This window comes from Leuresthes tenuis, unplaced genomic scaffold, assembly GCF_036924035.1.
Source record: "Leuresthes tenuis unplaced genomic scaffold, fLeuTen1.0.hap1 SCAF_14, whole genome shotgun sequence".
Lineage (NCBI taxonomy): Eukaryota > Metazoa > Chordata > Actinopteri > Atheriniformes > Atherinopsidae > Leuresthes > Leuresthes tenuis.
This window is the reverse complement of record NW_027325368.1, coordinates 14032501-14059634: the sequence shown is the minus strand read 5'-3', so window position 1 is coordinate 14059634 and position 27134 is coordinate 14032501. Positions and strand designations below refer to the sequence as shown.

Here is a 27134-nt window from a genome sequence, read left to right as displayed (position 1 = left end):
GAATTATTTACCAACAGTAGAGGGGGAGGAAGACAGAGGGAGTATGAAAAGGCATTTCATACATGTATAAGAGTTTCATATTGGGTTTTTTTTTGAGGTTATAAACAGGGCAGTGTTAATTATCCATAGACATTAAATACATAATGCTGATACCCAAAGAAAATAATCATTTGGATTTCAGAAAGTAGAAGAATAACAATAAAGAGAAATGAGCAAACTGACCCTAAAACATTATGCTTTAAAATTTTGCTTCAAAAGATGGTAGAGTTTTATTCATTTGGTTATGTTTAAATAGATGAATGTGTTTTGTTAAATAGATACCAAGGGTGCTTGTGCACAGTCTTCACCCAGGGCAAACTGTCTGCATTCTATCTGCATCTCAGCCTCTGTGCACAATACAAGAAAACATACAGAAAACAAAAGGGAGCACAGAGGGGGAGAACGAACAGACAGACCAAACAATAAACTCAACCACAAGAGACACAGTTTGACTTAGTGTGTATGTGTACGTGAATCAAAAAAGGGAGACAGAAAGCAAGAGGCGGACAAGGGAGATGAAGACAAATACAGAAGGGGAGAGAGACAGAGGGCGGCAGAGAAAACGAAAGACAGAGGGAGAAATCAAATTTGCAAGAACATAACAAAAAGCTGTATCTTCGACAAAAGAGAACACACAAGGGTATTTGTCTAGCTGTCTGCACCAGCAGGATCCTCTGAAAGTTTATTAAACTAGAACCCTTCAAGAGAAGGCAGAGAGTAGTAAACTATACTACTGGGGAGGAAAAGAGAGAGGGAGAGGGAATGGGAGTGAGGGGGGTTGAAAAAGAAAAAAAGCTAGCTTTCAGCCTCTGTCTCTCAGAAATTCTTTTATTTCAGCCATGCATTAAGTAACCTCCCCACTGAGTTCTGCTCCCCTTCCTGGTGTGGATAAAGCCGTCCCTCGGGGGAGCCGCTGGTAATTTCCAGCTTCGCCAGAAACTCAGGTATTAGAAAAGACCGCTTGGGGACCTGCCACAATATACCTTCACAATTTCATACGCTCTGAAAGAGAGGAAGCCCCTCCCTCCCAGCCTACCCCCACCCTCCCTGTAAACCCCCTCGAGGGTCCCCAGTTCAAATTTCTGAAGTGCAGACAACGGGTGTATATGTGGGGGAAGAGAGGGTGGTGGTGGGGGCCCGTGGGACTGAGCACCAGCAATAGAAAATCCACTGCATAGAAGAGAAAAAAGCATTTCCTCTCTGGTCTGGCAGGAGTGCCTTTTTTCCCCTGGCTCCCACCAGAGGCTTTTTACAAAACATGTGTTGCTGACATGTTGACAGATTGCTCAGTGAAGTGTTAGGCGCATGCACACGGCTGGCCATTTAGGGGGACATGGCTTCCTACCCAACATCCCAACATCCTCTACCTGAGGCACCATGTTTTATACATCATCCCCCAAAGAAAAAAAGGAAACAATAAAAGGTAAGGGAGTTGCTTCCTTTGTGAGGATAGCAGAAAATCATAGAGCTGAGCGAGATTGCGTATAATGCTGCCTTAGCTGAACTGCGTTGATGGGGAGGAGCAAAGGAAATGAGAATAAGGGTGGGGAGATTGGTTTCAGGCAGGAAAGTCAGAGATAAAGCACAGAGGTGGGAAAGAAAAAGCATGAGGATGGATGGTATTCTTATGTACACTAGGTGAGCTTGTCTATTCCAAAAAAAAACCACAAGACCCCCTCCTTCCCCTACAAAAGCCACCAATAGCAAGCGGAAAGATGGAATCTGATCAAAGGCCAGCTTCAAGATCCAACTTCTGCTCCTATCAGGGTATCGACAGCACACGTCTTAATCGCCCTGCGGCTCAAAAAGTGCTGCCGTGGCAACAGGATGGAAATAGGGATCATAATGTATTCATGGTGCTAGCGACCTGGGGGCTGCGGAGCACGCTCCCTGGGGACTGCACTTTACCCAGAGCCAGACGTGTCTGGGCAAAATCACTCCACACAAGACAGCAGCAGAATACTGAGGAGCCATGACAGGATAGAGGGAGGGCAAAAGAGGGAAATAGAAAGAGGGAAGGTAGCAGATAAAGCTGTGGAAAAGAATGGAAGATGATAATAGAAAAAAAAGATGAGACATTAGGGGTAAGCAACAGATGCTTGGTAGTGTCAGAAAATATCAAAAAGCAACTTTATGCTTCAAGAATCAATGGATATCTATAATCACAACATTTCTCAATAAATGCTCCATCAACATGCACAAGCATGAGTCTTATCCTGCATGAGCGTATGCTTCATGAACCAACAAACAAGTCACCCACGTAGTTTTCCAGGAGACCAGAGATTTGGTGTGGAAGAGGCTATTGTTTGTTGCATGATGCTCACAAAGCATCACAATGTCATGAAATCTGAGAGGAAACTGGGCTCTTACAGCTGAGAAACACTGAGATTTGTACAAATTTGTGGGATAAATGTCTATGTTTGAAAGGTGACGGAGCTGTGTAAAGACAAGAGCGGTCACTGAACTACTCCAATACTGAACTGAAACTTTAACAGACAAACGAAAAAAGATTTGAGGATTGAGGTGAAAAGAAATGAATGTGATTTGTGGGAAGGGGCTTGCTGGGATGAGTGGCTCTACCTTGAGGAGGCTGATGCCGCTTGACCAGGTGGGTGGTTGGCTGAGAAATAAATTGCAGAGGAAATTGGTTCAGATTATCAGGGTCACAAAAAAACATGGACCTTTGGCCACAGAATGGGATAGATACATGGATGGATGAGTGAATGAACAGATGGAAAAAAACGGTAGATTGATGGCTGAACAGATGGATGGTTCAGGTGAATTGAGAGTCCAGATATCCAGAGTATGCCCTTGCCTCACCTATCATACCAACCTCTCCTGAAAAACAAATGGTTACATTAGAGATACATCTCCCTGACTCAATGTAATGCACGCTTTGGCTCTTTCTACCTTAATGATCTCCCCCTCTGCTTTGCACATATGCACACACATATAAGCACACACAAAGACATACATCTTCACAATCTAATACACATCTGCAAAAATGCTCGTTTGTGCAAACAAACTCACACAAAGCTATAGCCTGACCTGCTTTTCCTCAACAGGAGGGCAGCTACAATAGGCACCATGCCAGGTAAACATCCTCAAGCCTTGTGCACTCACTGCAGAGGGTAAAGCTCAATGCTGGTAACACACTCTAAAATACAAGGAATAGTCAATTATATTTAGGACTGGAAAGACATTCTTAGAATAAATATTCCTCTTACATGCCCAATGCTGCATTTGAAGAGAAGAAACACAACTTTTGCTGCATTTTATATCAAGGTTCCTTCAGAAACATAAAGTCATAACACCCCCTCCCCAGAGGTGATGATTCAAATGCATTAAGTCTCCCAAAATGAGAGGATTCACCTGCAGACTATGGTGTGTCCTTCTGCACTAACTACCCTCCACACGTAGCACACCCTCAGGCATTCAACCCAGGGCCACAGACAACTCTCCAGTCTCTCTTTCCTTCTTCCCTTTAGCCGACAGGTTCTTCGACTGCTAAGCTCCAAAACAGACCTCTGTGTTTGTGATGACTGTGCAGAGCAATCAAGACGGGGAGAAGAAGAAAGAGAAGGAATGATGAAGGAGAGTGAGAGAAAGAATGCAGGCAGAGAAAGAGGCAGAGAGAAACAAGGACATCAACAACATGTTCTCACAGAGAGATGACCCCTGGCCATCCTGAGGCATCTGGTTTATCTGGCTGTCTGGGTAAGCCCCACACACACCTAATGACTCCACACCGGTATGTGTCCCATAGGTTTTTTTTATCCCGGATTACGAATGGGGAATGACAATGGGCTGGTAAACTACTGTGCAGCACGTCTAAGAGCTCATATCAGACAAAGAGTTCTGCATGACAAGAAGACGGGAGTGAGTTGAGAACAAGGTTCAAAGTTACTGTGAAGTTACAGCATTAGTTTCTAAATTATATTTCCAACAGTAATGCTTAATTTTGAAAGAAAATTATGGTTTCAGATACCAACATCATTATTGCTGTTGTTTTACTGATTTTTATGCATCATAAACAGTAAAAACTGAAGACTGAGTGTCAACTATATCTAACAAGATGTTGTTTGGAATCTTACCTCACTTTTCCCATTCTTTCGTGTTGCATGGCATAGATCTCAATCTACTTCTGCGGTAGAGATTAGTAATCATCTAGGGTCTTCATATTGATGGCCATGCTCAGCTTGTTTGCATATTTACTGGCCTCAGAGCCCAGTCGCCTGAGGTGAGGAGCAAATTACATTTCAGCTTACCCCCACGCTCACAACTCTCACACTCTTTCGATTTTTATTCCCCCCCAACCTTGTTTCTCTTAACATGCTGATCATACGTCTTGTGGTAAGCATCCTTGCCTGCCCTGGTTGCATCTGAGTAGCGGTCTCATTTGGCTAACATCATCACAGCGTAATCTTGTTGGAGAGAGCAATCAGTTTACTTTGGAATTAGGTATTCCGTTGGCGGACCAAGAGAGAGGGAAGGCTCACAGGGTTTAAAGGATGCAAACCAAAGCATGCTCTCCAGAATACAGTCTTGAGCCTGATTGGGTGATAACAACCCACACAAGCACCATGTGAGAGTAATGAATGGCCAATGGGAGGTCTGAATAATAATGCAATTGGATTAAAATCCAATCACAAGATGGTTTTGTCTGTTGACTTTGTTTGTGGGGTATGTTCGACAAACCAAGTTCATGATGAGAAAGATGCATCATGCTTTGGCTGGGGGGACATAATGTCCTAATATCAAGATTACCACTCTGTTTACTACAGCACAATCTTTCTTAGCTGTCAGTCAGTCATGAAGGATTTCGTTGATCTGATTTTAGGACACATGCATCGCATATAGAATGAGCCTGCTAGCCAGATAAAGAGATAGTAACAATAGGTGTTCGTTGGCGTCTTAAATCAGTGGATTATTTTGAGAATGTTTGCCACAGGTGGTGAGTTACTATTTAATCAAGGATTTTAATGTCTTGGTTTATCACTGAGACATGCACCAAGCTGGCACACTCTGCAGCCTTCACAAAATCCTTGCCACTCATTGGGGGGCAGTCTCTTAGGAGAGGCTCACTGATCAATTTGATTGACTCCTGATGTTGAATAGATTAAATAACCTATATGTTCTAAGTGATGCTGTATCCCCCGACTGTCCACTAGTCTTAACATTAAAAGGATGTCTCCGTAGTACCTGACAGCATGACTTTACTGTCAAACCATTACATTCAGGATCAACACTTGCTGTTTCTCTGCAAAAGCACAGTCCAGCTGGTGGCCTTGGAGACCTTAAACGACACCCATCCTTCCCATAAAACTAAATTTATTAACCCACCTTCCTGTCTGAAAATGACAATTAGCATTAAGGAACAAATGCATTACTTTACATGATATTTGAGAATCTCTGTCCTTGTGGATGGCTGACTGTAAGTCCCCACATCCTCAAGCATGGGAGTGGCTTTTCTACAGAGCCCCATAGCAGCCCCCACCCAAACATCACCCCCTGGCCAACAAAAATAACCCCTGGGAGGGGTAGAGGACAGGGGGAAATGTTGAGTCGTTGATAGTATAGCCCCAAAGCTCCTAAACCACAGTGGCTAGAAAGATGCCGTCACAGCTGGCTCTGTTTCTTCCTGTGGGCCCGCTCCACAGAGCTCAGCCTGCAGGGACACATAAACCTGTCGGACTGGTCACTCTTTCCACCGCCCTACATCTCCCTCCTTCCTTTCCTCCCATTACTGGTAAGTTTGGCAAAAGCCATCTAAGGAAAAAGCCCTATGGGGATCATTGCACATTACATTTCCACATAGACATAAGCAAAATCCTTTGACCTTTTCATTAAAGTATTGACGAATATGATTCAAAAGCCTGTAAATGTTTCTATTAGGTGTCAGTGAAGGAGGTTGTTTGGTGGACTTTTTAAACCCACATTACATCCTGTTCACTCCTGGTGTAGATTGACCTTCTCACTCCTTACTTGTCACATAAGGACACTGAGACAGCATCTCACTTTTCAATGTACAGGATTTTACTCAAGCAGAAAACTCTAAAAATCTGGAATAGACATAATGAGTCTGAAACCAAAATATTCCCTGTTGGTGACTTAACTGCCATCAGACGAATTGCAAGCCAGAAAATAGAGTAGAAGTTTGTAACATGGGAGAAGTATAGCGTCTAATATGGTATTTTTTGCTGCCTGAACCTATTCAAAACATTTTGGAAAAAGGGAAAGATGATCAATGGCATTTTGTGACCAAGACGCGTTGGAAAGACTTACAACAGTGCCCTGAAAGATTCTGATGAAGTGGTGCACAGTGTGTTCAAATTTGAGTGTAGAGGCTCCTGCCCTGTGGCCCAAATTGAGAGCTAAAATGTGTGGGTAGATTATCATAGAGCATAGTGCCACTTAAAGCATCTGTCTTAATTGTTAATTATAAATTATAAACAGTATTTGTTCTGGTCTGCTTTTCACTCAATTATCTTCTAAATGAAAGAAGAGCCAGTAAATGCACATTTGATGCTCTACACACAATCACATCAAAGGAAACTGGGATTACAGAAAACAAAACATGTAAAAAAGGTCATCTTTTTTTCAGAATTCTATGCAAAAAGGTACAAAATAAATCTAAACCTTACACATCTAGTTGAACTATGTAAGAAAAGGGAGACAAAATAATCTCAACATTTCATAAAGCGTTTGTTAGAAAATTTAGCAAGTTTACTAAGTTTTTAAAGTATATTATTTTCCTTTTATTTCTGCCTAGTTACATTTTTCTGTATCAGCTTCATCATTATTCTGGTGAGCAGTTCCGTGTTTGAAAGAGAAAAATAAAATTATTTGAATTCTGTGGACCCAGAGGAGAGCGAGCAAAACCCAGAGGTAGGATCCAAGCTCGCTCTGCATGCCCTTCCGCTGACTGCCTACCTGTAAAACATCTCAGCAAGCACCTTGCTTTCAAAACACGTCAGCCGGTGCCTATGTACTTTAGCTAGGCCAGCCATGTAGGAATTAAGATTTTACTTGTTTTTTTTCTTCTCTAATTTTTTCTTTTTTTCACTTTTTCCTCTCTCACTTCTGAGCCAGTGCACATAACCTGTCCAGCATTAATGATGTTGTTAATAAAATGCTGATGGGCTGTGGGTGGATTTGCCTGGCAGGCCTGGTGCCTGTCCTTCTCAGAGATAAGCCCAGTGCTGGCCTTATCTACCTCGCACAGCCCCACCCAGCAGTGCCTAGCACTGGACACACCACCAGTCAACTCATCACTGGCTAATTACCACCTCTGACTGCCTTACAAAGCAGGCTTTGACTCACATTACTGCTGCTGAGATTGACTCACTCATACCATGACTGTGTCTGTATCTACCTTTCTACCATTTTGCACTGATTGCTTTTTACCTCCTAACCTCCCCTTAATTTTAGGCTCTTGTCTCCATACATTTCACATTTCACTTCCTCTTCTTCTCAATCTTATTTGAGTTTTTATGGAAGACCTAGTCTTTTCAGCAAACACTAACAGGTAAATATAGTTACAGCTTCCATTGTGGGTGGTCAGGTAAATCCTCTGTGTACCTACCACATATGCTTATGCATCAAGGAGAGGACTAATGTAATTTATGCTACAGTTTCTCAGTAAGAACTTAAGCCATTTGTGTTCTGGAGTCAGTTCAGTCTCATAGCTTCAGCAGAGCAGCCGAAGTCACTTGTGTTACAGAGGGAGGGAGCGGTTTCTTTTATTCAATTGTTTTCCACTTCCACAAGCGTGTGCCAAGGGGGAGGAAAGCGCCGGCTTAACACGCTCTGCAATTCAACACGGCCAGACGCAGTCCTATTAAGATTTAATGTGCCATTCTTCTGCTTGTGCCGCTGAAAAAGACTTGCAGGCTGAGGAGGAAAGTGAACAAAGAGGAGGCAGAACCAGGGCCAAAGAGTGATGAAGAGAGAAGAGAAGAGAAACTAAGAAAACTGCTCTATGAGCTGGTCATCGCCATACAACCATAGTCAGCAGTTAAAGTGTTAAGTTACATGGAAAGGGGGGGGGCAGTTTCCCTGAACTAGTGTGTTTGCTCACTGTGTGTAGTTCCAAAGTGAGGATATGGCATTATGTCGGTTTTGTCCACATGCCATCCCTGCTATTGTGGCTACCTACTTAGGAAAGAGGTCAACTGGATGAAGTCCCAGCATGTGTTGAGCCTCTTGGGCAATAAATTATGTGTCGTCTAAAATGCAAACTGCAAGCACGCAGGTGCTGCGAGGGAGCGTGTGTGCATGGGTACGTTAAAACATGTGTGCATGCGTACGTTTGCAGGCCTAAGCGGATGGCTGAATAAACAAGTAAACACGTGAGCAACAGAATGTGTTTTATAGAGGGGGATGTGAATGTGAGGAAGTTCTGCAGCACTGGTTAATGTCATTTATGCCTTTAACACACAAACACAAGGAAAGACTACTGTATTCTTATTTTTGATTGTTGCTCTGCAGAAAATGCAACCCTCGTCTGACAAGACCAATAAATACTTTATACAGTGCATAATGTGTGCGGTGTGATGCACAAGGGGAAAGAGAAAGAGGACGTCCTCATGAGGGCATATGCTTTGAATTCCTAATGACACTCCTGCTAACGTAACCGGCGCTGTTGCACAAAGAGGAAGTGCACTGGGAGGCTATGCCACACAGTCAAACACCTACTTTAATACTACCTTTGTCTCCTTTTCCATCTTTACCTCTCTTCTTCTGCATATCTATTTTTCTTTCTCCCGTAAAACAGCCCCCCTCAACACCACCACCTCAAACACACACACACACACACACACCACACAAATACACAGTAAAGACTCAAGCCCAATTGTGAGAGCTCACTCTAGCATGAGGTCTCTTTTCAGTGGCTGTGTTGTGCCAGAAGTAGCTAGTCTCTCCTGACCGCCTCTCCTTCTTTCAAAGCCTTGTAATCAGTGTGCTGCTCTTTGTACCAGGATGTCGCAAGACACCCCGGCAAAAAACACAGCAGCATTTCTGATGAACAGCAGTGGCTCAAAGTTCGGCTAATCAGGTCTTGCTTATGTCGCTTTCCACTTATGTGAGCTCTTTTGAAGGAAATAAAGTCTATGCACTTTGGTACATTCTTCTTGGCGGCCACAAAGCAGCTGTTGGATCAATACGCAAAGTTAGTTGAGATTTAAAAAAAAAAGAAGAAGAAGCACAACCAATGGCAGCCCGTTGGAAACAGTTAGTATAAAACACGGACTGCCAGGAGCTTGTTCATAGTTGAGGCTATTACTGAATCTTTCCATGCTGCTGACCCAAAGAATTGATGTAAACAAATTCAAACACTTCAAACAAACGTGTCTTGGCTGGGAATAGAGGGATAAAAAAAGAAAAATGTATCAGTCGGTTTAAAAAATTTGTCTGCTTTCCCTTTGCAAACAGACTTCATATTTGTCTAAACCATTTCAATCACATTTGCATCCTCTGCATTGTGATGGGATATTATTGTTTCTCACTGAGTATTAGCGTTTCATTTGTATTTTTCTCATAAATCTGAATCGTATTTTATTGAAGTTGAGTGCATTTTGCAGTGCCTACAGGGATGCAGAAAGGGGAAATCTACATAATATAAATCCATATATGGCCCAGTTATCTGTCTCTCTTTCTCTGTTGCAACCTCTCTGATTGATTCCTTTATCTGAGGGAAGCAGAAGACATGCTCTGTTTGCTCGCACAGTGGCCGGCAGGAAAACAGAGAAAGACACTTATTAAAAAGGTCATCTCACAGAGGGTTAAAATAGCAGGGCACAAATCTCTCTGGGGGGAACAGCTATGCCCCTCCTCTAGTGAAGGACACAAGAAAAGGTGTTGCTCATGGGAGCTGGACCCATAATGAAAGAATAGCCACCAGGCTGATAGCCCATGTGTGCACTAGACTACTCAAATACTTTCAGAGAGACAAAATTGAAGAATTGACAGTGAAAAGGCTGTGCGAAAACACAATCTTTTGAATTAAACTCTGAGCAAGAGGTGTTATTTTTATTTACAGTGTGGGCTTGCTAGTAAACACATGTGGAAATGAGACAGGGAGCACAGTATTTCTTTGGTGAGTGGGTCTGAAAGGTACCTTTCCTTGTCTACCATTGCAATCTTATATCTGGAATATGAACACGTGCTGTGCCAACTGAGAGCAGAAGTCAAACTATAGACACTATTCCTCTTTTTTCATGAAGGATCAGTAACAATACATTTGAGTACAGACAATTCAGTGAGACAGTGAGATAGAAACAAAGCACTTGTGAAATGTTTTTGGAAAGGCCTTTGGAATAGCTATGCCTTCAGCCTCCTGTCTTCTCCCCAGGGCAGCCAAAAGCCCTGTCGGCAGGATGCTGATCCCCACACGGAAACCTGATCCGCAGCCATCCTGGAGCCGGTGGTGGTGGTGGTGGTGGAGGGGGGGTCTCTCCCCACCCCAGAGTAACAGGGGTGCTCTGGGGGAACATTCTTCTAGCCCTGCCCCAGCCAGCCTCCACTCTCAACTCTCTAGAGAAGCATTCTTCCAGCCCTGCCCTAGCCTTCATTGGGATCTCTAGGGGAGCATTCCTGAAGCCCTGCCCCAACCCAAGACAGGCTCCCTGGGGATGCATTCCTGCAGCACTCTCTCTCTGTTTCCCTCTCCCCATCTCCCTCATTCTCCCTTGCTCCCTTTCTCAGGCTTTCGCCTTCCTCCGCAGTCCAGCATTAGCGCGATCAATAGCACCGATCGCATCAGGGACACAAGGCAATCTATACCCATGCGCTCCCTTAGCGCACTGCAGTGGTCACAGCTTAAGTGCATGGAAAGGTGTTATACCTCTGCCAGACGGGGGGAGACAATGGCCGCCATTGATCGAGGTGACATGTAACATCTTACTCTTCCTCTCCGTCCATCGGGCGTGGTCGACATCCAGTTTGAATACGTTTAGACTTTATCTAGCTTGTTTTGTCTCACTTCTGTTATGATATGTTCACTGTAGAATAACATAGAAGCTTAATTAATTCTAGAAATCACATGTGAGATAGGGAGGTGTATATGGGCATGTCTGGTTCTGTTAATAAAAAGAGCTGAGTTCTGTCAGCAAGCAAATCTCCACATGTGGATTTGTTCCAGTCGAGCTCCGCAATTTGTTTACCAAAAACAAAACATCTGAAATTGTAAAAATGCAGAGTTTAGCAGGTGCTGATGGTTGATTGGAAATGGTTCTAATAAAGCATCCATCTGTGAGTAGAGACTTGATCTAAGGCAGATTAATTGGTCATGGATGTCTACATAATGCCACATAGGAAATCTCCTCCCATATTCTTGAGAATACATAAATACAAACACACACACATTCAAAGTACTTAGTATGCCATCTAGAAGTTTCTTTTCTCCCACTGTGTTTGAATACTAATAGAGTGTTTCTCCACAATCACAATACCCTAATGGCAATTAGATTCTTTTGTTTAGTTTCCACGGGGGCTCTGTTTTTTTCTTTCTTTCTTTTTTTCATCATTGAGCAATTAAGACCTATTTGTCCGTAAGGCTGACATTTATAAAAGATTTTTCTAAAAAAAAAACATATGACTGAATCCACCATGACAACATTTGAATGTTGCTGCACATAAAAGACTGTTCTCTAAATCAAATACTAAACATTTCCAACATTACTACTAAACAATGCCGTTTGTGTTCAAAGTTTCTCAAAAAGGTTGTCTGCACATCCGTGCTGGTTTGATAAATAATGGTGTTAAAATGAAAAAAAGCTCATTCAACAAAAAATTCCTCAAACTAATAAATGTTTTTTGTGAAATAACGTTTCTGCAAAATTTAAGCAAGCAAATTCACAGTCATTCCATCCAAAGACACATACAATAAACATGCGTGCATTTCTGCTTGAATTAACAGCAATGGGAGCTGAGCAGAATACACACAAATGCACAAACATAAACACAAGACTTGAGACTGTCTTACAGTTAATGGAAAATCTTTCTAAAACCCCATGATATATGTAACCTATAATTTGTGGTTGACTGATTATGGGTTGCAAAATATTAAATCAAATTTTGTATGAACGTAAACAGAACAGAGAGCAAACGAGCAGTGTCTTGAACATCTCGTAAACTGTCTTAGAAAGATCGGTAGAAGGTTGTGTTTTGTATCAAACATCATGTTATATTTTCGCTTATGTTGTGCTTCTGAACGTAGAGAGCTCAAGGAAATGTGTGTCAGATGGCATTTCTCAATATGGGCCCATCAGGACGTGTAAAGGAGGACAGCAAGTCTAGGAGAAGCACATGGAAACCTTCAGTTCACATCATTAGTTCTGTCTGCCACCTTGTCAGGGTATTTATAGTCCTATTCATCCATCAACAGGTCAATGACACAGTCTGCCAATGGCATCCTTCTCTTGAAGTCCCACAACGTATACCTACTATGGCATGCTAGTACTGGGACTAGCTAAGGGACTTTCCTGGAGCAATGATCTGTTTCCAGCTAGTGGTCTGGTTACTGCTGGACCAAGTAGCCACGTGTTACTAATGGACACTGTTAGCATTAGTGTAATGCTTTATAAAATGTTACATTGAAACAGGCAAGGGCATGGAGCTCATACTATAAATACACATACTATTAGGACACGTGGAGACCTATTTGTGTATCATGTCAAAGGATGAACAGCACATATAAATAACACTCTATGTGTGTGAGGCCTGAGTTGTTGGATATCTACCAAGGAAACTGGTAGTCTGGTGTTGTGCTCCCCTTGGTGCGGTGTACTAACACACATAGTGCTGCATATTCTCTGCTGAAGGCATAGAGCAAGAGTGGGAGTGGGAGAAGAGCTGAGTGGCAGAGTAGAGGGGAGGCTCGGTGGGCTGAACGTTGTTTACCTGTCAGCTGGCATTGATTAATCTTGTGTTCGGTGAGATCGCTCAGCGACTCGAACACCTGCCGGCAGCTGTCGCAGCTGTGCAGCGCAGGCTCCTCGTCCTCCTCCTCTCCCTCCTCTCCTTCCTCTGGAGAGAGCAGCCTCTTCCTCAGACGCCTGGTCTCACCATCCTCCGCCGCCCTCTCGAGGGCGCACTCTGAATCTGTAGAGCCACAGGAAATGACAGCACCACATAGTCAGAGGGGTGACCCACGCAGCAAGGTAGTAGAGCTTCCTCTGGGTGACAATAAAATGGATTTCTAGACTCTGGATTTAATAAAAACAATAATAAAAGCTGTAATAAAAATGCAGGTTCAATTTGGACCTCTGTAACTCAACCACTCATGCCATAACCGAGGTGTTGGGCAGGTGAGGTGAGAAACATACAGACAGAGAAGGTGGCACAATGTTCACACACACACACATCTAACACACACACATTTGTTATTAGAAATGATTTTACGTTGTGTTTGCCCTGCTTCACCCAAGCAAAACTTCGGTATATGAAACTAGACTGATGGGAATATGTGTAGTTAATAAATCCGGGATTGCAGTTTTGGCTGGACCAAAGAAATATGAAATTCTGCCAGCGAGTGCTGAATTGCATCAGTCAGCATCTATCAAAAGAGACAGAGACAGACCTTGCCAGAACTGTGGATGTATGGAGAGCAGCTCAGTGAAACAAAAAGCTGAGATTGTTGTCTATTACATTGTCGTCACGACACACTTCCTTAAATTATGCAGCTTCGCTCGCAGGCAGCCGCGGGTCGTGCACATCAATATTCTTCAATCCATCTGCAGTTTTGTCTCTTGTTGGCTTTGTGCCTCAGCAGTGCCAGGGGTGGTCCACTGACTACCCTGAACCAGGACGAGGAACCATCTTTCAAATTACTGGTGCAATCTCAAGTTCTTCACTTGACTCTAAAATATCCTAATAGCAAATAAAACCTTGTTCACTTGCAGCACACCATACATATTTTCATTGAGAGGCACGGAGATTTTAAAGCAGCTTGAGAGAGCTTCGAATAAATAGGCAGCATGGCCTGCAGCCCTCTCTCTCCCCTGCTGTGACCATTACTCTTAACAATGGGACTGATTAAAAAGCCATACTTACAATCAAACAATCATCTCACCCCAGTTATGCTTTGTGGGGGAGAAGAGCCTTTACACTTCACTGGCAGCCATTTTAAGCCCCATTGATGGAAGTGCTCCTCAGCTTGTCAAGAAACTCTGGAGGGGAACGTAGGGAGAGAGCCTTTTTTTCCTCCCTTAATCTCATAGCACGCAGTTAACAGCGCCTAAGGGCAAGGAGTGTGTAGCACCAATGTGTGCAGGTGTGGGTGTTCATATATTGGGTGTAGCGGCCATTTTAAGTCCTTCCTCAGTAGGGTGCTCTTAAACTGTGAAATTCCTTGAGGAAAGGCTTTCCAGAGCTCATCAAGGCCACCCAGGATTTTTCCTTTTCCTCACTCGCGCCAAGTATTGATGTAACATCACACCCTCCATTGTCCTTCCCTCTTGGCGACTCAGACTCTCGGAACATGCCCTCTAAAAATATCAGCACTGAGGTCCCTGGTGGGACCATGCAGAACAGAAGAGAAGGTGTTTCAAGAAAATGAAAATTCCCAACCCAATCCTCATAGATGCAGGCTCTTCTTGCTCTCAGGGAAACACTACTGACTGAGGCCAAAAGCCATACAATATAGAGCGATGATTCATCCACACATGCGGTCACAGAATTCACAATATGCACTGAAAAGTGAACAATTCCTATCTTTTTTAACAGGGAGCCTGTGGAGGAGGTTAAGACTTTGATTTCTTTCTGAGAGGCCTTCATGAATCATTAATTCCTTTAATATCACAGCTTGGTACTGTCAGTGAAAACAACTGATGGCTATATTGAAGCATTTTATGTTTTATCTGACATAAAGGCACATTTTTGGGCACAGAATGCAGATGTTCTTTAAGAGCTTGTGAGAAAGTGCGAGTACGAGTATGAGTTTGATTTTTACCCCCTCGTTTTTACCCCCCTCTAGTTTTAGGTGACAAGTTTCAGCTGTGACTTCCAATGAATCCAAGCTGGGTCGTGTGCTTAGCTGAAGTGAGTGACCTCCAGGCGCTGCTATGATGCAGCTCTGGAAGTGTAAAATGCAACTTCTAAGGAAGGTGGGGGGGGGGGGGGGGGGGGGGGTCTGGTTTGGAAACTGGGAGTTGAGTGTATGTGTGTGTTTGCGGGTGTGTGCGTGTGTGTGTGTGGTGTGGGGGGTTGACACAGCAAGGTCACGTCCAACCCAGGGATTAAAGAGCCACATCAATACTGAGGTTCCTGTGCCTCTGGGCCTCATACAGTAATCCATCAGATCAGGACATCCTCTTCTACCAGTCTCTACAGGCTGGACAGCAGATCAATACCAGCATGCTTGGAATGGCTGACAGTCACATGTGGAAGATGTGCAACTTACTAAGAATATTATTTAGGCCTAACGCCTGTGTTAGTTTTGATAATTGGCGTGACAACACTGGAGCAGAATGACAAGAGAGAGGACTCATTACTCACTGATCCACATTCTGATAAACGTAGCTTAAAGAAAGAGCTGAGACCAAGAAATTATTCATGTGGGTATAGGGTGTTGGGAAGTATCTAATGAAGATCTTATTGAAATAATTCTATAGACGAATTTCCAATCTTTATGGTTCTAAAAACACATTAATACTAGGGTAATAAAATGTGAGGATCTGAATGGTGATTGACATCTTTACAGCCATGTAATATCTTACATGGTCCAAATCCATCCATCATGTGCACGCTTGTGCTGCCTTGTGACATTTATCATGCCACAACTTTCATCTTGAGAGTTGAAGAGTCTCCTGGACCCCCCACACTTATATTATTGAATATTTCTGCTCTTAAATATTTATAACCTTTTAATTGATATTCTCTTCTCCGCTCCATTAGCCCCACCAGGGACCCATGGTCCCTGGCAGGGAAGCCCCACACTCATCCCCCACTGTCTGGCCCACACATTGAGACAGGTAGAGACAGTGACCAAAGGGAGAGTGGAAGTGTACAAACCCACAGGAATGGAGGAAAATAATATGAAGCAATGAGTGAGACAAAACTGCTGAGCCTGAACTCGATAGAATCCTAATTTAAAAAAGTTAACTCTTAACAAGTAGCCTGCCATTAATCTCGTGGGATATTCTGTGTAACCCTAAGCTAAACGATTAGATCAAATATTGAGTGCCTACAAGAAAAGCGTGAGAGAAAATTGTTGTGTGCACTTTGCACATTCTTGTCAATGTTCTAAACTTAAATTCATTCAAATCCAGCCACAAAATACTGAGCACAAAAAGTATGAAATCACTGAGGGCTATGTTCTTACTTGCCTTTAGATAACAGCGTGTCGAGCTCAATAAGTCTAAACCCTGATGGAGCTTGTCTTTGTGCAATGAAAGAACTTGGTGTCAAAAATATCATTACCAGCGCACCCATCTCCTCATTTCCCCCTATCAAATTTCAAGAGATCGTGCTCTTATGATGCCCCCTCCCTGGCAACCCACCCTGCAACCACCCACCCCCAAGTTTCGAATTAAGAATTTATTTCAACCAGCAAGCGGCTTCTGTCGACACGTGTCGGCGGGCCTGATCAAAGGTGAGCACACTCCTTTATCAGGGTGAGGGAGGCTGTCAGAAATAGGAGGACATTAAGATTGAATAACCTTCACACGCTTGCCGGCATCTCATTATTTAAAAATCTAAAACTTTTACCGAGCACACAACATATATAGGTCACGCTACATTCTAATGCCACATGTGCTTCTGAGTGTATCCTCCTCTGTGTGAATGGGATTTAGGGGCCGTCACATCTACTGATCCCCCATCATTAAAGAACATCATGATCCGACGACGAGGCAGTGAGCTTGACACTTGCTAGATTGTTAACGATCATCAAAAATTTACATGAAGGGAAGGGAGTTTGTGTTCTCATGGTTGGTGTGAGCAGTTTATCCTCCTTCAGTCGGAGTCGTATTAAGGACTAATTACAGTTTAATAATTTGATGCATCTGAAATGTAAAAGCAGATCAGCAGAGGCATTTGTCAAAAGCCATTTCTCTAAAAGCTCGGAACGCATTACAAGCTCAAGATTCAAGCAATGCACCAATCTTGTTATTTATTACAAATAAAAACATGCAGCATGTTTATGAAAATTTTATGACGCATGCTGAGTTAAGATAACAGTGGCACAGGTGCCGAACAATTACCAGAGGAGGAAGAACAAACACAGAGAGCACTGCACGAAGGTAGCAGCACATGTAATCACAGGTATACAGACAACATCATCCACCATTAAAATCTCAGCACTGAAAAAAAGATATAAGCATATGAAGAAGAATGGAAATGAAAGCAGTTGAATGAGAAACAACATTTGAGCATACCAAATGCTCTTTCTCGATGTCTTACTGGCTCCCTCACTGGGAGTGATAATATTGAACGGAGCGCCTTGCTATGCCATTAGTGCAGAGAAACATCAAAGGAAATGAATAATAGAGAATATGATTTTCTGAAGTGGTGGAGTGAAAAAGTCCCTTCCTCTTCCTGCTGTACTGAGACCTGCAGTACATTGATCTGAGGGCAGCCTCAACCTCAGCCAGAGCCAGAGTCTCAAACGCCGCACTACAACGTTGCGATAGGACTGTCTACACTACAGCACCAAGCCAACACTTCAGATCCCTGCAACTCTTTTGTTTTCTTCAGTCCACTCTACTTTGACAGAACTGACATGCTCTACTAAAAAAAAAAAGATAAAAAAAAAGGTTCAGGGCTCAATCTGACAGCAGCAAATAGAAAAAGAGGGATACACACACACACACACATATATATATATTTATATAAAAATCAACAAAAAAAAAGCACCAAGCATATGGTTATAATTACACACAGTCTGCACAGTGGTAAACTCAAGCTGCAGATCTTAAGCCTGCTCCAGACTCTCTGGGTAAAAATGAACACTGCCTCATTAAATCTCAGATATCACACTGTTCCTGCCCTCTATACTATACTGTATAATACTATCTATCTGTTAGAGGGCCTCTTTTGTTAGCATTTCTCCTTTGCTTCAGCCACATATCAAGCATGAATGGGAAACAGGATGCAGAGCTTGCAGCACACTTGCAGAGTCACTGAAGTGTCCTACTACTTATAAGGCAGATCTTGACAGCCCGTCTGATTAAGTCCATGACTTGTCAGAAGCCACACACCTATTGCTGGCCCCTTTACCACTGATTTGCAATTTGACTTTATGTGGACATTGGTTTATCCATAAATTAGAACTACTACTATTGAGATTAAGTAAGTCAAAACATTCTATAAGTTCCAGGCGACAAATAGACTTGATAGAAATTGGACAGCGTCTCAAAAGTTTCCCGTTACAAGCAACTCTTTTCTCATTGACCATTCATCAAGCTGCATCCTGAGAGGGGGTTAAAAAATAAATCAGTCAGACGAAGTCAAATGAGGAAAGTGAGAAATTAATTTGTGCGCCCTCCTGATTTCTCCACAGGCAGACATCGATCATGTGGTGGCTGTCTCTCCTCACTCTGGAGATAGAGGCGGTAAAGGGACGGGGAGAGGGGAGATTCGTGTGTCTGAGGGGGTCGTTGTATTCAGGCACACTCATTAGCTCTGCTTTGGCTCTGGATGACAGGAGGTCTCCGAGGCAAGTCAGTCTCTGATGCCGAGTCCTTCATCCCTTGAGCTGAGAGTTAAAGGGGCAAAGAGGACACTTTTCCTTTCACAGAAACACCTACTGATACCATCACTATACATAATCATAACTGCAGATATGTTTTGCTCAGCTTTTGTCAGGATTTTTTAGAAAAAACAGTCAGAACCTGCACTTTCAAGGCAGCAACATATCAGACGCATTGCCCTGCCTCCGTCTAAATATGGCACAATTCAAAGCTTCAAGTCTACCTTTAATACCTCCTTGATATGATGGTGTAGTTTTTCATGGAATGCCAACATAAGCAGCCGAGAAAAGTTGGGCACTGTTGCAGTGGTTCATGCAGCGCCTGCGTTTTGCAGGAGCACTAACAAAGCTATGGGTAAATGCTGGACTAATGTGGCAGCCGAGGTGTACCCAGGGTCCCCAGCCTGCTGGGCAAAACCATCCATATCGGGTTTAAAATAACCACACCTGAGACTTAACCTTTACCAGAGACAAATGAAATGAAAATATACAGTGTGGTGGATCAGGAGCAGGCTTCATTCATAGGGGGCTTTCTGCTAGCCTGACCTGAATTACCGCTCTGTTCCTGGAGGGCCACTGTGAATGGCACGCGTGGAGACAGCACACATTCATCTGCATAGCTCTATTCTACATCATACAGACGGTTGGGAAACAAAGAGTGCCAAAAAAAAAAAGGAAAAAAAAGAATCGAAACAGCAAGAACACACAGAGACACAAGGACATGCTATAAGCACACCTGCAAGCATTCACAGCCAACATACAAACACAGACAAAGGTACGTCGCACTGCCCTTCTCTTACGAAAACACATGCAACCAAGAAGTTTACAGTATGAATACCTCAAAAGCAGGAAACACATACTTTTTTATCACTCTGGACTCAACAAAGGTTTTACAGACACACGCACACACACACACACACACAGACACATGATCCACTTTCCAGCCGAAAATGATGAAATATGAAATGGAGCATTACCGCTTGGAATGGCAGTCTGCCCAGGACTGTGCTGGTCCTCTGTCACATTGTCTTCTACTGCCAGAAAAAGAGAAGGGGAGAAACAGAAGGGAAGAAACAGTTAACAGTGAAAAACAAGTGAGACACATTGAGTTTTCCTTCTTTTTTATTATTTACTATTGAGATTTTCTATATGGAAACTCCAAGAGATTTGAGCTACTTTCGACAGCTCAACCTGTGGTTTGGGAATCCGCACAGGCCTTTCATATGTATGAGGTTTGGCAACAAGGCAAACAGCCACCCACGTAAATAACATATTGGACTGGGTAATGACGTAATGAATTATGAACATCTCCCCTGGAACATCTTCCCAACATCAACAGTGACCAAGTTAAAAAGAAAAAAAAAAAAAAAGTAAACACCTTGATGACTATATCAGTGAGAGGGTTGTACAGCACGCTAGTTAGCTTAATTAGATGGGTATCAAAAAGTAGATTTGTAGATTCAAGCATGAATAAATATCAAATCTTTCATGCCAAACACATGGTAAAATATACAGTCTGTATTAACAGTGCATTTTATAGCAGCCAAAACAGCTGCAAAGTGCTGTTGCTCTCTAACAGTGTGGCTGACAACATAGTGACGGCTTGATCGGCACTCAGATCTGCTCATTAGGTGCATGGCAACTAAACCACTTTTGACTTTTTGACAACAGCACCAGCCTTGAAAAACCTGACTTGTGTTTAGTAAAAGGTGGGAACCTTTTACATGGGAGCTTTTTTGGAATCAGTGAGACTTCCTTGTGGCATGTCAAGTACAAGAAATGAAATGGATTTTAACAGCGGGAAGAGAACAAAAGAGTCTCCCACCTGTTCCATGTAAAATGAGGGTCTCACTGAGGACTTCATACGCCTCTGCGTTCCACCCCTGCAGTTGAAATGCATTCTCCATTATGTCTTTTCTTTCTAGCCTTTCATTTTCCTGGGCAAAGAAGAAGGGGGAGTCTGACAGGACCTCCCAGTAGGGGAGTATGGCAGTGACTGCCAAAGCAGAAATTGGCGCACTTTTAAAATCGCACAAAATATCCTGTACTTTGCATAATTAAGGCGGGATCCTATGGTGGCAGAAGTCTTTTTTCCTCGGGGGAGCACAAGTCAGTGTCAAGCGGGGTGACAAACCTCGGTAAAAAATGAAGAGGAAAGTGTCGAGCTGTTTCATATGAAGACGGCTATGTTCCCGCTGTAAGGCTGTGTCCAACCAAAACTTGTACTTTTCAACCATAACTTTTCAAAAATAAACTCATAAAGGCATGCCACTAATAATTTAAACACTCATAAGAATGTCCTTGATTGGGAATATTTCCCTGAGTAACAATCCTAACTGATGTGGATGTAAAGTATGCAAAACAAATGGTCATAGGTCTGGCAATTAATCTGCTCAAGCAATTAAAAGTGATGGAATAGACATAGTTGGACAGCATGGAGGTAGCATATCTCTCAAAGCTGCAAAAGACTATATCAGCCAACAGAGAAAACTTGTCCTGTTAAAGGAGGCCTTGGTGACTGACGCCCTGAGAGTTTAATGAGTTTCTCTAGCACTGTTGAGCACTTTGCATCTATGATCATTTAAATGGGCAAGAGATAGGGGGTCCTAATAAATCCCCCATGGTTCTATCAGAGATTGGTGGTGGGAGCTTGAGTTTTTGTTTTGATTAACGTCACTGTTGGTGAAATGAGGGAGTTCAGGCAGAAAATTCTATTTTGCAATGCCATAAGAACTTAAACATTACAGCAGTTTGTGATGATTTGTCACCATGGTGAACTTATTAAAAGTTTTGTCATTTAAAGTGAATAACTTCCATCACTGCAGATTCTTTTCTCATTTTCACCTGTCTGCTTGATAATTAAAAGCTAGGTAGGAGCAATGACGGAGAGTACGCTATCAAGTAAAGGCAAACTCCATTGACGTTTTATACTAAGTGGACATTTGATCAACGTTCACAACAGAACAAATATAACTAACTGAACTGTTTTAATTAATATATTCTAATGCTTAGGATCACCTCATAATAACTTCAGCTGAATACAACTCAGTCTATGCTCTTGTAAATGCATCACTGCTATCATTTAATTAATGTTTGACAAGGTACAGTGTATCACTCAGGTGGTGACAAACTGTAATCATGCAGCTAGGTTTTGTTGATACAATACCGAACACACATGGGACCGTTTCAGCACGGCTCCTTTGATTTTCAAAATGCAAAGCAGGATAAAAAACGTAATCCCACAACAAGTAGCACAGCATTAAAGGCCACTAATTACCACATTGGCCGCACACAAAAACGAATGCTGAGTAACTGTCGTTGTATTAAGAGTAACAACTCCCAAGACACGATGTTAACTTTTCAGAAACGAATTAAAATTTTGTAGATAGTGGACAAAAACATGAAGCCAAAAAAAAAAAATATGAAAGAAAGAAAGAAAGAAAGAAAGAAAGAAAGAAAAAGAACAAAACCACATTCAAAATACAGACTGAGCCACACACAAACTGTGAGATAGTTGCAAAAAGAAAAAGACACAAATAGGCAAAAGATTACAAACTCACAGCAGCTTGAACATTTTCCTATTCAGTAAAAAAATCTTGCCGTGTAGGAGGATAGCGTAGAATGTGTATGCACACGTAAAGATGTGTGAATAATACTGTACATGTTTTTGACATGAGATCTGCACATATTTTGTGTGTGCTTGTGTGTATGGGTATCTTTCATACGTATAAAAGCCCTGAGTGTGTTCCTGGATATGCGTGACTCATCTGCTTGGTTACAGCCAGCCTGGACGATACAGTGCCGAACACAATGGCTGTGTAATCCGCCCTGACTGACCGGGAAGGAGACGCTCGCCACAGGGACTACAACTCAATTTAGCTCAGGTCAAGAGGTCAGCCCTCCTCAATTAGGGCTGGGAAGGGTGGGAGGAGGACACACACTGCACATGAATAACTTTCTTAATGAGCATTATTTGAACTGGTGATTGGTATCATAAATAATTTGCAAAAGGGGAGTATGTTAATCACGTTGCTTAATATTTGTAATCCCTCATATGTTGCCAGTGTTGTTTAAGGAAAATACATCTGAAAGTATTACCTCCGCTTGTGCCAATTTAAAACTGTCATGAATCAACAATCTCATTACGCACTTTTTGCAAATTCAGCTTCCGGAAAATATTAATGTTATTCATACAGGCAAACAACAGAGATGCAAAGAGGACCAGCGATGCATCAATTCAGTTACAGCAGTGGTGAAAATCAGTCATTGTCTCTGGATCAGAAGTCCGTCTCCATGTGGCAGACAGTCCATGACAACAAGAGAGACACATGCCATGGAGTAAGGAGAGATATCGGCCAGCTCCCGCGACACCCAGTCCAACAGACTGAGCCGCATGTCAAGAGCACTGACAGCCGTGCTAATGGGATTTTTCCATGACTTCATCATAATTTCCTTAATGATAATTCTTAACCATATTTTTGTGTCACATTAGAAAAGTGTTAATGGGTGTTATGCCACAGATCATTAATTGTGAACAGACTGGAAGATAGTGCAGCTTCCTTTAAGCTAAAGATAACATAACTGCTAATAGGCATTTCAGTTGTGGAATAAAAACAGTGTCAAAAATAGTGCAAGTTTCTGCATCTTAATTGTGAGGAGACGTTTGCAACATTTAACGTTATGCATATAAAATGCAGCTTATTTTTTGGATTAAAGAGGGGAATGATTCTATGATTATTTTCAGACCGAAACAGTCAAGTTTAAAGATGTTATTACACTTTGGTACAAGGGCCTTTGCTTATAAGCACATAAAAGGGGAGTGGCTATACATCTTGGACATTATTGTTTTTCTTTTCAGCAAAAATCAAAGCTTCAAATTCTGAGAAATTTGAATTAAGAGAATACTTTATACTTATCTTTCTAAAGAATTTTTTTACTTCGAAGTTCAATTTAAATGGCAAATTTGTTCAAAGTTCACTGACATGAAGAGGAATATAAATTCCAAGCCTGATATATTCTTATCTTTACTTTTTAAGGCAAAACAGACAATTCAAAATAAACATGTTGTGTGGCATCGATTCAAAGGGGTGAATAACTCAGCAAAACACTCCGGAGTTCACTCATGTGGCGACAAATTTCTGCTCCTCACAAGCATTAAATATTAAAAGTATACATGACACTGCCCTGATTTCAGGACAGTAGCTATACTTATTAGTAAATGGTGCAGAAAATAAATTTATATATGCAAACGACAGACCTGAACTTCCTCCTCAGCCAATTAACACATCAGTGCAGGGACTTGAGTGTCATTTGTACTCCAAAATATCAACTCGGTCTCACATTGTTCAGTAAAAACTAAAAGGACAGGCAACGTGGCAGTCATAATGCAGGATCTGATGTGAGATCCTTCTTCCTCGCTGCTCACCACTGAGTGAGGCGGTGTGCTGACCCAAAGCCACCGCGCATCAAAACAAAATTACAATGTGCCTACAGTTGAGAAATGTCGAAGGCTCAGGATTGAGTAAATGTCAGTGGCTCGGGTGAAGTGTTTGCATATAAGCGAATGATGTATGGTCTCGTCCTGTGCCATTTATTCCCCCAAGCAATAACGTAGCCGGATCTGTCTCTCTGACTTAATTGAAACGGGACTTGTAATGTTGCCCTTTTCCTCGATGGGACCAAAAACATAACCTCTGACTCCCTAAAGCAGCCAATACTGAGAAAGTGGGTGTGTGTTGGGGTTACACAAGGGAAAAAGAGGTGCCAACTGCCACAGCATTATTTTCTCATCTCGTCTAAATGCACAACGCGTCCACACTATCCATACAAGACCCTCAAATGCTGCACATGATGTCCATTTTACCTTCCCTGCATGTTCCATTAGCACTTCTGTTTATTCTCTCCGCTGTAGAACAAAGTGTTCTTTCTGGGCAATAAATGGACTGTCCACATTGACCACTGCCTCAAGACAACATCCTATAAAAGCGAAACCTGAACTCTGAAACCCCCAAACCACGCAGACACAAGCTCATACACGTCTACACATGAAAACCAAATATACTGACAACAAAATATACAACGCAGAAATATAGAGATACTAAATTAGATTTAGTTTTCAAAAGCATGAAAAAGGCCTACGCATAAAATGTCCATCCCTGTCCACTGTTAACAGTGAGAAAGAGCGCTGTGTCAAGCAAGTATTAAAAAAAAAAAAAAAAAAGACAAGTAAAGTTATCATGGACATCTGTATGAGTGCATCTCTGTTCCCAGAGGAAAGAGACAGACAAAGAACAATAAATAACATCTGCCTGGCCTTGCTTGGGTCTGATCCAAAACAGAGAAATATCTCTGACGTATCTGCATTTCTGCTCTGCTCAAACTGTCGGAATGAAGACATAAAAGTCAAAATGTTTTGTGTGCCTCATTTTGCCAATTTAAATTTTGGTGACAATAACATAACCAACAATGTCATCACTCTGACTTCATTTGCATGCTGATTTACTCCCACTGCATCTCTCTCTGTTGCACATGTAGATGTACACAAATCTTAACAGATGCTCGTCTGACTGCACACACACACACACACACACACACACACACACACACGCAGACAGACTTGTAGGATGTAGGTATGCTGGCAGGAGACTATTATATTTAAGTGATATGTCTTTTGAGAAGAGCAAGTGTCACACCAGCTAACAAAAGAGCAGTCAAAGCCAATCTGGTCTGAAAAAAAAATAGGAAATCTATGTATAGAGCTGTTTACTGTGAATAGAGCTGTGCAGGTCTGGAAACAGAATGTGACAATCTTAAGATGTGCAGGCACTCACATTTCCACCCTCTCCTGGGTATTGATTTAAAATGGTGGCTGCATGAATATACTACCGCAGACCATGTAATCTTCCTTTGAGATGAAGACTTCCGAGAACGAAAGGGGAGAGTAAAAGGGGTCCACAGACCACAAGCTGGGAATGTGAAATTGTGGACAATTATTTGCTGAGCAAAATACAATGCCTGCCAGATGAACTGGAGCTCAACCTCCAAAACCCAGCAGCTCTCCCACTAAAATGCTACTCAGAAAAGTAATGAGTGAATATGTGTGTGTGTTGCTCTCTCTTTCTGTCTCTATTTCACTCTCCCTCCCCCTTTCTCACACTCTCACACATAGACATTCAGTGACAAACGTTGGATCAAATTACCACCAATGTAACTGTTTAAAAAAGAGAAGGAGAGTAACAAAAAATAAAACATATATACACATATAACAAGTGTCCTTTGCATGCAAAATGGAATAGGGTGTAAAGACTTTTGATAATGTTCAGAAAAACGTCTTAACATTTAGTTGTTTACAAGTTTTGCGTAAAGTCGCTGAAACATCCAGATGTTCACAACTTTTCTGTAGCTTATCTAAAATTGATCCCATCTCTAATTTGTCGTTTTGCATACGCATGGACACATACACCACAGCCCCCCTTTCCCCAGTATATAAAATGTTTCCACCTTAGTTTCTCAGACTGAGGGTCACGTGACTCCGCGCCCCATTCCATCAGACGGCTCAAGTTCCGACCAGGAGCGTCTTTTAACACATCCAGATGTTCGCCAGCGTCGCGCTGCGCTGTTGCTCTCCTCATTGTCCATGCCTTGCCCTTGTACTTTAACTACCAGTACAACACAGTAACAACTGAAGCCGATCAGCCTTTTCCCCGATGCAAAGTACGTAAATGCAGTCGTTTTCATGCGCAACAAAGCAGGAAGAACACTTCGAAATGCGTAAAAATAAAAGGGAAGACAGTTACATTTCATGTGCCCTCACATCATGCTCGTTGTCATCTCCTTAAAAGCAAATGTTTTGAGAGCCAGCAAACAGGCTTATCACTTACCTTTCAGTGATCTTGGTTTAGCTTGCTTGCGGCGCGACATCCTACAGAAAACGCTGAAGTTGCTCAGTTTCTGCCTGATAATTCGTGCAGGACGGGATAGTCTAAAGGTATAGTCTCTCTAAATTGCCCTGACCAAAATCGCGCCTGCCTTTTTACCATCACAGAAAGATGCAACTTAGCCCTAGCCGCGCGATCTGGACACGAGTTTGCTGATATTTAGTGATGAGTAGGTGGATGTTACAAAATCCAATTAGCCCGATCGGTACAGGCGACTGTGTTTAGTTGAGCTGCGTATCGGGAAAAGTGGGAGAATATGGTAATCCCGTCATGCGCGTCCATTCTCCGGGAAAACACACACGCGTGTAGGCATGATGTTCGTTTAGAGATAAAAGCGGAATATTTGCTTTTCGCTTCTCATCTCAAACGCATCCGCGTGAGAAAGACATCAGCAAAACGCTTCCTGTGAGAGTGCAAAAATGCAACAAAACCAAAAAAAGAGGAAAAAATGATAATTACACTTTTCA

At 42.4% G+C, this 27134-nt stretch overlaps 1 protein-coding gene across 5 annotated transcripts in view; it reads right to left on the bottom strand.

The window, feature by feature from the left end:
- znf521 (zinc finger protein 521) overlaps positions 1-27134 on the bottom strand; it is an 89908-nt gene that overhangs the window by 62429 nt on the left and 345 nt on the right. For 2 of the 5 annotated variants that reach the window (XM_072363287.1, XM_072363289.1), the window contains exons 1-3: positions 26611-27134; positions 19708-19764; positions 12943-13143 (exon numbers count right to left, since the gene is read on the bottom strand). The exon at positions 26611-27134 is cut by the window's right edge and continues 163 nt beyond it. In XM_072363287.1, the coding sequence (XP_072219388.1) occupies positions 12943-13143; positions 19708-19764; positions 26611-26650 (298 nt within the window). In that variant the 5' untranslated portion in view covers positions 26651-27134. The remainder of the gene's footprint in view (positions 1-12942; positions 13144-19707; positions 19765-26610) is intronic. The other 3 variants (XM_072363288.1, XM_072363290.1, XM_072363291.1) reach the window with 3 other exon arrangements.